The sequence below is a fragment of the Miscanthus floridulus genome, chromosome 10 (genome assembly GCF_019320115.1).
Source record: "Miscanthus floridulus cultivar M001 chromosome 10, ASM1932011v1, whole genome shotgun sequence".
In the NCBI taxonomy this organism is placed as follows: domain Eukaryota; kingdom Viridiplantae; phylum Streptophyta; class Magnoliopsida; order Poales; family Poaceae; genus Miscanthus; species Miscanthus floridulus.
The window spans coordinates 14207591-14219792 of NC_089589.1; the positions used below are offsets into that span (position 1 = coordinate 14207591).

General features: G+C 39.3%; 1 protein-coding gene across 2 annotated transcripts; it reads left to right on the forward strand.

Moving 5' to 3' along the window:
* The first annotated feature begins 3235 nt into the window (after positions 1 to 3235).
* On the forward strand, positions 3236 to 11997 carry LOC136487705 (putative disease resistance RPP13-like protein 3). 2 transcript variants are annotated; one of them, XM_066484804.1, is made up of 3 exons: positions 3236 to 3658; positions 6435 to 6650; positions 9519 to 11997. In XM_066484804.1, exons 1-3 carry the CDS (start codon positions 3393 to 3395, stop codon positions 11845 to 11847), a joined length of 2811 nt encoding a protein of 936 aa, XP_066340901.1. In that variant the 5' UTR covers positions 3236 to 3392; the 3' UTR covers positions 11848 to 11997. The 2 variants fall into 2 exon arrangements, with proteins under 2 accessions (XP_066340901.1, XP_066340902.1); XM_066484805.1 differs by lacking the exon at positions 6435 to 6650.
* The last annotated feature ends 205 nt before the right edge of the window (positions 11998 to 12202 follow it).

Sequence of the window (12202 nt, forward strand, 5' to 3'; positions counted from 1 at the left end):
TGTGGTAAAAATATAAATAACGATACCTGGTATACTTCCAGGTGAAATGCTATAATGGTATATTATCTGTGCGCTTGCGGATACTTTAATATATACTCCATCCGTGCTAAAAAATGAAGTCGTTTTGGACAAGGTTTGGGTCAGACATTGGGAATATAAATCATGAATAACTTTTAAGTTGTTGAGTTTGGAAATGTGAAAACCATACGAATAGATTTGTCTTGAAAAATACTTTCATAAAAATATACATATATCACTTTTCGATAAATATTTTTTTTATAAAAATAAGAAGTCAAAGTTATACATTAGAGACCGTGTCGCTGTCCAAAATGACTTTATTTTTTAGTATGGAGGGAGTATACATTTTTCTCTTAAGTTTATAAGTGTCATTAATAATTACGAACCACGCATTTCTGGCATTATGCTAGGGATGACAACCAAGTAACAAGTGATGCTAAGAAATGCCAACAAGGGACATGAAAATCAAGATATGCAGTTGAAGAATGCTGCACGTGCAACGGTCGTGAGAGATAATTTTGGAATAAAATTATTTTATCCAAAAATTGGTGGACATGTGTTGACACCAAAATTTGGTTCAGGATGGGAGTTCCCTGAAGTCAAGATTCGTCGAGGAAAGCCAAAATATTCAACCAAATCGGCTAACCGAGTTATCAACGAAATCAACTAACAAGGTGACATCATCGCCTTGACAGAATGGGCCCTATCGGCAAAATCAACAAGGCATAAAGCAAGAAAACGCGTCAGGCTCCATAGAAGGGAAAGATTGGAGTCCAAGACATCTAAAATTAGAAAGTTTTGATTTTCTTTTCTAAGTTTGTAACTGGTCTTATTCGACCATTACTCATAGTCAAGCCTCGGGTATAAATATTAAACCCCGGCCATTGTAATAGACATCTCTCATCGATCAACCAAGCAAGTACCTTTACTTTTCGGCTTACGCCACCCCTTTGGAATAGGTGTAGAGTAGATTTCGATGAGTTCTTTGGGCAAGTAGGGCTGCATCGGACGACCTAACCTCTGGCTTATTTGTGAGTATCCGTCACGACTTGTATTGTTACTTGCAAGGCTGCAACAGATGACTGATCTCTTGCAAGTCATGATATGAGTTAATTATCGATCTATATTGGTGTTTGTAAGGCTGCAACAGATGACTGATCTCTTACAAACCACGCTATAGATTAGTTATCGATTCATATCAACCTTTACAAGGCTGCAACAGATGTCTGATCTCTTGTAAACGTTGGTATGAATCAAAGTTATCGATATTGTGTTAAATAGTTTACTGTTTAATATAATATCACCAATTGCCCGATCTAGTTTGAGATTTATTGGTCTTATTATTCTAAACCATCGTCTGCTTGTTATTATCACAGTTGAATTCAATTCTTGATGTTAGATCTTGTTTGATGACTAATCTATCTCGATCTTGATCGTACATGGCGGGTGTTTAAAGTCGTGTTCTATTAAGAGATAGATTCATCGATCGCCAGTATCTTGTATGACTCCGCTATCAATGCTTCATCAGCCGATGGCCCGTTTTGTTGAGGATGTACTGGCTATTTACAAACTTTTACCTATTTTCATCTCAGATAAAGCTAGTATGTTTCTCATATGTATGTCTACACGCCTATCCTTATATCTTTCGCATGTTTTCATGATCATCGGCTAGTGAAGATCTATATATTTGAATAACTGACAATTGCGGATATGCTTGCTTTGCTTACGTTGCATCATGAACATGCTAGATACCGACTCTCTAGTCAATAGCCTTATCTCATCGGCTACTTAGCTGCATATTTGAAACTGTCGGGATAAACACCGGCATGTTCCACCTTAAATTACAGATCAATTTTCTCTCCTTATCAATTGCTTGGTCAAATTGACTGGCACGCCCACGGTCACGACCATCTGGTCTAGTGTCCACCTTAAGCCCGGAGAGAGCTTGGGATCTGCTCCACGAGGTTTCTCTCGGCTTGCTTCGTGTGCCGACGACGGAGAACGATCCATCACATTTCGCCGTCCACAAAAATTAAGGGCACTACTAGCACCCGGACGTCCGGACAGACGCCCGCGGCTACAGTCCATTTTCACGTGTCCCCATGTGGGCCCGCACCGCCTGGATGTCGCTCGACTAGGCCTGCATCACCTGCGTCCATGCAGGGCCCACTTGTGCCCCTGCTGCTTTCCATGGGCATCTCATGTGCAACACCCAATCAACTTTTAAAACATCTAGAAGCAACACTTGAAATATACAAAAAAGACAGATGAAACACTCACCTTTTGAAATATCTAGAAGCAACACTTGGAACATACAAAAAAGACAGATGAAACACTTAAAACATGCGTCTGAAACACCTAAAAAACACTTGAAAAACATTGCAAACATACGCAACATCCAGATAAAATACTTGCAACATATGTGTTGAAACATATGCAACATCTAGATAAACACACTTGCAACATATGTCTGGAAAAACAGACGAAACATGGACAGATGCTTGCAACATACGTGTACAACCATCGCAACATATGTAACACCCTGATCTACTTTTGTAATATCCGTATGAAATACTTGCAACGTACCTCTAAAACATCTGAAACATTTGAAATGTACGTTTGAAACATGCATCGTATCCTGATGCGGCCTCCTCCGCCGTTTGCATCGGGGTGCCACGACTGTAACAGGAGGCGAGGCCGAAGGAGCAGGAGCAGGAGCAGCGTGGGGTGACCGTCGACGGTGAAGCAGAGCAGAGTAGAGAGCGGGCGGGTGGGCGGCACGGTGGAGGCGCCCACGGCGGTGGGTAACACCACGACTCGATGCGAGATGGGGAAATGTCGGGCTGTATTTTTTTATTAGTGAAGGAGGAGGCCCGTTGGACCGGTCCGTAGGCCTAGAAAGAAGCATCCGACGGACGCGCTCACCAAAGTATTTCCATTAAATTAAACCTATTTGTAAGCTCGCGAATAACCTGTCTTGTAAACTTAAGCCTTTTGATGGATTGGCAGATTGACAACCCGTTTTGCATTCCCAATCAGGTTTGCTTTGCTTCACCGACAGAAAGAATATATTCTTGCCTTGTAGCAGATCGATCGTATTTCCATGCCCTCAAGCTGGCTTTTACCTTTATATATGCCATGGCAGAATCTGTTCCTAACTTCCTATATACGTCGCGGGGCAACCGATCACCGAACGCACGTATTCTTAAATTCCGATTCCTCTTTTGCATCACGTTATATGCCATGCTTCCTTTGGGTTGGCACTTTGCATCGGCCGGGTGCATGGTGTGAGTCGATTATTGCGCTCGCGCGACAGTGACAACCGGACGAATTCAAACTAGAGGAGAAGAAAGAAGAGAGCTGCAGGTGGAAGCATGGCAGAAGCGATCATCGGTCCCCTGGTGGTGAAGCTGCAGGAGCTCGCCGTCAGCGAGTCGCGGGCGCTGGTGGCGGTGAACGACGACATCCGGAGCCTCCGGGACAAGCTCATGTGGATGCAGGCCTTCCTGCGTGACGCCGACCCGCGGCGCCGCATCGTCCCGGACGAGGCCAGCCGGGTGTGGCTGCACCAGACGCGCGACGCCGCCTTCGACGCCGAGGACGCCGTCGACCAGTATTTCCTCCTCGTCGACCTATCCAGGTATATTTTGCACACATATATATACATCCTGAGAAAGATCGGACCAGTTGTTTCAAAAAGAAGAAGAAGAAGAAGATCAGACCAGCTTCACCATTTTTCCGTGTTGGAATTTTGTTAAATCCTTATTTTCCGCATAAATAGTTGTTTCAGTAGTAGCACGTGTACTGAAAACCACGGCCTACATTTAGAAAGTGCACGGAAACCAATGAACTTCCGATCTTTATATACGAAACATATGTACTCTCTCCGTCCATTAAAAAAATGCAATTTCCATTTTTCAAGGAATGAAACGATTTAAAGTTTAATCAAAGTTATATAAAAAATACTAACATTTATGATAAAAAATAAGTATCACTAAATTAATTATGAAATATATTTTCGTAGTATACCTAGTTGGATACATAGATGTTAATAGTATTCATTGTGTATCTTCTATGGACGGAGGGTATATATATTGTTCGAATAATTTTAGCCAAGAGTTCAAGTTTCTCCACCTATTTCAAAAAGTTTTCTAAACAAAAAGAAATCAAAACCCTTTTTGGAGGGAGAAACAGATTTTTTTATCCAACTTATTAATTCCCCAACACATAGAACTGGGCTATTAGTTTAAACCGAAAATTCAATTCGGTCCATTGGTTTTCATAAACTTTGGTTTGACGAAATCAATATAGCCGGTCAGTTAATTAAATAACAAAAATCGACAGATCCGGTCACAATTAAAGAGGCAATTTTTAAAGGCACCTCCTATTTTTGTCAAGGGCGCTCTACTTAACAAACCATTTCTAATTAGAACCAGAGCACTGCAGCTTACTAACTCCACTTGGAAATGCATTGTCTTTTCAATAAACTGACCCTAGAAATATATCATTTTTAGGAGTGGTCAGCTTAAGATAACAGCCCTTGAAAATATGATTTGTAGGGGTGACCGCTTATGTCAACAGCCCCTGTAAATGGCTGATTTTTAAGGGTAGTTGACTCCACTAAAAAATGGTATGGAGAGGCGGTCGAGTCAACTGCCCTTGAAAATAGCTGTAAAACAAAGAAATTTAATTTTTCAAATAAATTTGGGTGAAGGCAAAATTTATATTAAAATTGTAGAGCTCAATGAGATGTAAAACTTTATAGTTAGCAGCTTTTTTCATTGAGGTTTGTTTAGGGGCCCAAATAAATAAATAAATAAATATATAGATAAAGCTCTTAGATTTTGAATTTAAATTTTTGAATTTTTAAATGACTCGGATGGAGACACACCCTATATCAAAGATGTAGTTCTAAATGAGATCTAGAATTTGATAGTTGAAAATTTTCCATTTAAGATCGTTAGAAGCCAAATTTCAATGCAAGTCATACATATTAATTCAAAAGGATAGTATCATATACTTAGTCGGAAGTAATTGTGTGGTGCAGTGGTAGGTGAGAAAACACGTGAGACATAGGTTGCCGGTTTGAATCCCAACCAATACACTTGTGCTAAATACTTTCAAAATGGAACCTTGCGATAACATCTGTAGTGTCATAGCCTCTCGCGCATATAATTGTTTTAAGATTTTAAATATCTAAAAAGTATTTTTAGTCTATTGGATTATTTCTAAAAATCATTTTTAAGGAAGGTTAACTTAGCAAAACTGTCTCTGAATAGAACCGTCCTAAAAATACCTTATTTTTACAATCAATGGCGTAGTAACGGTTTTAAAAACAATCGCTAAAAATTAATTTTGAGAGGTCCACAGCCAACAATTTCAATAGAAATTTCATTACATGCATCAATAAATTAAAGACACTACATCTGTTAAATTTTATATATCATCACAACAATATAGTTCATATGTACGAAATTAGCAAATCTAAATATCAAGTGTTTATCTCAAGGTCAAGTCCCAAATTCCACTAGCCCTCGTGAAACTCATCCTTTGAACCGATGATATTTGCTATAATAAATTTCATAATTGACTTCAGATGTGGTCATGCTCTTGCTCTGAGATATGCTCTGAGATGTGCCTAGTGGAAGGAGTTTATTAGGCCACTTTGTACAGGAATTAATATCTATGCTATGAAGAAGTAGGAAGCTAGTGTTAGGATTCAATATAAATAAGTAAAATAAAAAATGTTATTTTCAGTGTATATTACACATGAAGAATACTTTATAGTGGTTAACTTTAAGGAAATTGTGCATTATTTGTCGGTTGCTACTTGTAGCGCCTAAAGTGTATAAGATGAATGAATTTAAGTTGATATAGGATAGTATCATAGTATCTATATATCGGGTATTTCATTCAAATGTCCATCACTATTATGGTTTTGTCATGGACATACTTCATTTGGTGTAATCCTTGAAACACTACTGGAAACTGAAATTTCCGGTCCTGTGAAACCGATAGGAAAATACCACATACTGACAGAAAAATTGGGAAATCAATTTCCCTATCGGGATACCGATAGAAAATACTGATAGGGCAAAAGCAACAGAAATAGAAAATTTTTCTATCGGTAGATGAATTTCCATGTCGGTGCAGAAATAGAAAGGAATTAGCATATGGCCATCAGTGTCTAATGCAAAATCATTAGCAATCTGGAAATAGTTCAAGGCTCTAATAGATACATAAGAAGAGAGTCAGAGACACCTCTAATTCTATTGAATTAGAACATTGCATGATTAGAGGCATCTATGATTCCCATCAAACAAAAGTTTTTCAGATTTGGAAATGTAGTCGATCTTTCATGATTACATTATTTAATATACAATTTGACCTAAAGTCAATATACCATTTCCCTGAAGGTACCCAAGCTGGACACGCACCATTATAAGGTTCATTGCGGAATTTAGCACACAACTACGTGTGCGGCACAACCTTTCTAGCAAGATCAAAGCTATCAACTCAAGACTTGAGAATATAATTAAGAACAAGGAAACATACAAGCAAATCGAGGACACCAACAAGATAGTTGTTCCATGGAGAGCTTCCACGGCCATCTCTGTTGCCCCAACCAAATTGTAAGTTGGTATAAACAATACATTTCTGGATTTTGTTTTGTTGATAATAACATGTGTGCCTTATCCTAGACTCCTAGAGGTGTGATAATATATATAGGTGTTCAACTTTATTCTTGGTTATATAATCCCAACCCATGCTTGTTGACACTCGATGTCTGAGTATGGTTCTTTAATTTGGTTCTATTTATTTGTCTTCTATATGCTATTTCTTAGGAAGATGCATACACATCAAATGCACATGTCCATAATTTCTTTCCCTTTAGATTGACTCTTTCTACCTTTTTAGGTCACTGAGATATAAGCTTCAGTCAATGCCATAACTAGGGATATGCACACATCCAAGTATTTCTGTTTGAATGAGTACATTCGGATCGGATATTCCTGTTTCCAGTAATGATGTGTGGATGCTTCTACAGTTGTACTTGTAGAACATAATGGCTTTGTCCTTTCAAGGCTTCTATCTATATGCTATTACTCATATCTTGTTTTTTCTTGGTATTTATATACACGAGTGCGAATACCCTAAGGTAGAATAATGTTCTACACCCATCATGTACTAGTGAAAAAAAACAGTAGCAACTACTGATACCCTGACTACTTGACTCACGTTCAGTACATACTGCAGTACATTTAGTTCGGTATAGATCACACGTACCAGTGCGTTGTTCTGTATAATACATTTATTGTTAGTATCATACACTACCGGACTCAGTGAATTTGCCGAGTGCCAGGGGCACTCGGCAAAGCCCAATTTGCACTCGGCAAAGGCTTTGCCGAGTGCTGCACTCGGCAAAGGCTTTGCCGAGTGCTGCACTCGGCAAAGAGCACTCGGCAAAAAAAGAGTCGGCAAAGACGTCTTTGCCGAGTGTCTTTTGTCGGGCACTCGGCAAAGCCTTCGCCGAGTGCCGACACTCGGCAAAGTTGGAACCGAAAAAAAGCCGAAAAAATGGAAATTTTTAACCAAAAAAAATGAAATTTTTTTTTTAATTGGTGGAGGCCCCCACCGGTCAGCGCCCATCCATCTCCGGCTTTTTTCGCGTAAATTTCACGGCTACGCGGCCGACGGGATTCGAACCCAAGACCTCCCGCTGCGCACAAACCTCCTCTACCACTACACCACACTGTCACTTGTGTCTAGATTCCGTTTTAGTTCCCAATATATTATACTAAACCGAGTGTAAATTGCTTATTTGAGACCCTAAATGAATTCAAATCAAAAAGTGGTCAACTACAAAGTTTCATAACTTTTTGAGATCTACAATTTTCATTTAGTAAGTTTTTCCATCCGAGGTCGTTTGAAAATTTTGAATTTTAAATTTGAGAGATTCAAACGTAGTTTTGCATGATAAGATGATTTCAAATCAAAAAGTTGTCAACTACATAGTTTCATAACTTTTGGAGATCTACAATTTTCATTTAGGAAGTTTTTTCATCCGAGGTCGTTTGAAAAATTCAAATTTTAAAATTTTCAAATTCAAACGTCATTTTTGCATGAAAAATGATTTCAAATCAAAATGTTGCCAACTACAAAATTTCATAACTTCTCAAGATCTACAAAGTTTATTTTGGTCATTTGTTCATCCGACATAGTGGTAGTAACATTGTTCACAAATCATATATATCTCTCTTCTATTTTCATGAAATTAATATGAGAGATGTATATTTTATGAACAACGTTATTGTCGCTTTGTCAAATGAAGAAATGACCAAAATAAACTTTGTAGATCTTGAGAAGTTATACAACTTTGTAGTTGAAAAGTTTTTCATTTGAATTCATTTAGGGCCTCAAAAATTGATTCGAAAAACTGATTTGCCGAGGGCCAAAAAAATGCACACGGCAAAATACCTCTTTGCCGAGTGCCAAAATATAGGCACTCGGCAAAATACGGCTTTGCCGAGTGCTAGAAAAAAGGCACTCGGCAAACTGAGAGTAAATTGCTTGTTTGAGGCCCTAAATGAATTCAAATCAAAAAGTGGTCAACTACAAAGTTTCATAACTTTTTGAGATCTACAATTTTCATTTAGTAAGTTTTTCCATCCGAGGTCGTTTGAAAAATTTGAATTTTAAATTTGAGAGATTCAAACATAGTTTTGCATGATAAGATGATTTCAAATCAAAAAGTTGTCAACTACATAGTTTCATAACTTTTGGAGATCTACAATTTTCATTTAGGAAGTTTTTTCATCCGAGGTCGTTTGAAAAATTCAAATTTTAAAATTTTCAAATTCAAACGTCGTTTTTGCATGACCAGATGATTTCAAATCAAAATGTTGCCAACTACAAAATTTCATAACTTATCAAGATCTATAAAGTTTATTTTGGTCATTTGTTCATCCGACGTAGTGGTAGTAACATTGTTCACAAATCTTATATATGTATCTTCTACTTTCATGAAATTAATATGAGAGATATGAGATATGTAGATTTTATGAACAACGTTATTGTCGCTTTGTCAAATGAAGAAATGACCAAAATAAACTTTGTAGATCTTGAGAAGTTATACAACTTTGTAGTTGAAAAGTTTTTCATTTGAATTCATTTAGGGCCTCAAAAATTGCTTCGAAAAAATGATTTGCCGAGGGCAAAAAAAATGCACACGGCAAAAAGCTTCTTTGCCGAGTGCCAGAAAAAAACACTCGGCAAAGACGTATTTTGCCGTGTGTTTTTGTTTGCCGAGTGTATTTTATTTGGCACTCGGCAAACACGGTATTTGCCGAGTGCCCGATAAAATACACTCGGCAAAGCCTCGGCACTCGGCAAATCGCCGGTTTCCGGTAGTGATACTTTGAAAAGTTTTTTTTGAAAGTCTACATTGAAAAGCCATTTCTTTTGCTATGCAATAACCTTTCAATAAATAATGGTTACAGGGACAATTTGCTGCAGCCTCCTCTTGTTAGTCGCGAAGACAAGCGCAAAGATCTCACTTCTGCTCTGCTATATGACACTGTTGTCGACTCTTCTCTGCCGGATAGCACTCCTCGTCAAAAGGTTATCTCTGTGCTAGGGCCAAGTGGAGTGGGCAAGTCAACTTTGGTAAGAGATGTGTATGAAACGCTGGAAATCAAGAACCATTTTGTTGAGCAGGCTTTGGCTACTTTCCCACCTTATTCCAGTGCTTCCGATATCCTGAAACTAATCCTTAGGGATCTCAAAGAAGAAGACTTCACATTATCTAAGAGGGAGGTCACCAAGGAGCTTGAGAAGAAACTGAAAGGGAAGAGGTACTTGGTGGTGATAGATGGTGAAGTAAGCACCACTGAATGGAAACACATCCTAGCTGCCCTCCCTTATGAAGTAGAAAGCAGAGTCGTGAGGATGTCGAAAGAGAGGCTAGAAGACCCACCAACAAACTATAAACATGTTAGGATCCAGCTTGACCATTTTCATTTGATTGCTACAACAGAACTGTTCCAGCAGAGAGTGTGCAGGGAAGAAAGCAATCCTGAGTACAATGAAGCTGTCAAAAATGGCGTTCGAAATGATTACCAGCAAGACATTTTTGACACCACACAGGGGCTACCACTAGCAATTGTTCTTCTTTCAGGCCTTCTACGAACAAAGGAGTATCCAGTCGAGTGGAAAGCTGTATTTGAGCATCTTAAATCCAAGCAATCAAAGCGGCTTGACAGCATACTGTCCCTGTGCTTTGATGATCTTCCATATGACATAAAATCTTGCTTCCTCTACTTTGCTGCATTGCCAACAAACATGCTGATTGAAGCACAAGATTTGGTGTGCATGTGGATGGCAGAGGGCTTCCTGAGGCCAAAGGAAGGGTTGACAATGGAGAAGGTTGGTTACCGTTACTTGAAGGAGTTGATTGCAAGGCATTTAATCAACCTAGAGCCTATGGATGAAAATACTCCCGAGGAGGAGCTTGTGACCATCCAAAGCAAAGTCCATGCATTTCTTCAGATTGAGGCACAAGAGGTAAATTTTGTGGAGATCCACAACAGTGATGATATCCCGCCTCTGTCAGCTGCTCGCCGCCTCAGCTTGCAAAATCGCATGGAGAAGTATGCTGCATTAGCCAACCCTATGCCGAAGCTTCGATCCATCTTGTCTAATTTTGAGAAGGAAGAAACAAGCAAGGAATATGATGTCGCCGATGAAGATCAGGAAGCCAAAGTGCAACAGTCTCCAATCTGCCTACATTGCTCACCACATGGAACCACAACCAAGTGCAAGGAGGGCGATGCCAAATCTTATCTGCGGCAACTTCTGCAAACATCCAAGTTCCTACGTGTGATTAACCTGCAAGGCCTTGAAGTTGGTGACAAGTTGCCAAATGAAATTGGTGATGTTGTGCACCTGCAGTACCTTGCTGTGACATCCTGTTCTTTGAAAGAGATACCACCATCAGTTGGAAGGCTCTCTAGTCTTCAGACACTAGATGTCCGAGATACAGAAGTTAAGGAGCTACCGGTGCCATTCTGGGAGATTGGAACCCTAAGGCATGTGTTTGGTCATCGCCTCATCTTGCCAAAACGGGTTGGTCACTTGAAGAATCTGCAGACCCTTGATACTGTGAAACCTGATGATAAGTATGGTTGGGATAGAAATACCCTTTCAAAAATGATCCAGCTCCGTTCCTTGTTCATTTGGAAACTCTCCAAAGGTCATGAGAAGGGGCTAGTTGCTGCTCTGAAAAAACTCAAGTACCTTGTCACACTGACCATACATGGTGACAGTATTCCATCGGCTATTTTCTCTACTAAAACCTCGCTTCGACGACTTGAGGTGATGGAATTGGATGGAATGCTTATTGACATGCCATGTGTAGAGGACATGGACATCAAATCATGCTTGCCCAATCTACTTCTTTTGTCATTAGAGAACACAATGGTCTCACAGGACTTCATCAACAAGTTGGCTGAGTTGCCCTTCCTTGCTAGTCTCACTCTGGATGGTGGATCATACAAGGATGAGCAGCTTGTATTCTCTGCTGGTGGATTTCATAGTTTGAGGAGGTTGACGGTTGACTTAGAAGAATTGAAGAAATTGGAAATACATGAATCAGCACTGCCCAAGCTTGCAGATTTGGATATTTTGATCCACTCTAATGATCTGAATATTGTGATACTCGGTAAGAACGACGTCGTTGAGAAGCTCCTTCATGAGGATAAAATACTCTCCAAGAAAATCCAACGGACTGCGAGGAGTGAACGAACTGCCCGAAGGATCGGAGTTGAATGAATTGGTGCTCACTAGCTGCTACCGGTAGGTACTTTTAAGTATGTCAAGCCTGGCAATGTAACAGTGTGTGCGCACAATTTAAGATTGAAACATATGTACGTATTCTGTATTATATTGTTGTAACTTTTCAGTCTCATGGTGTTCACTATGTACATAATGGTGTGACAAAAACTCGTTAATTGTTCTGTTATCTAAAAAGTAATAAATGAACGCTCGATGTATATATAATAAAAACATTTCAACTACTCCCTTGACCCAGTACGTTCATTTTTTTGCAATACACACCCGGTGCCGTTAAAATTTTATGTGATTCTCATCTATATCCATAAACTCCTTGTTAGAGTGAGTATTCCTG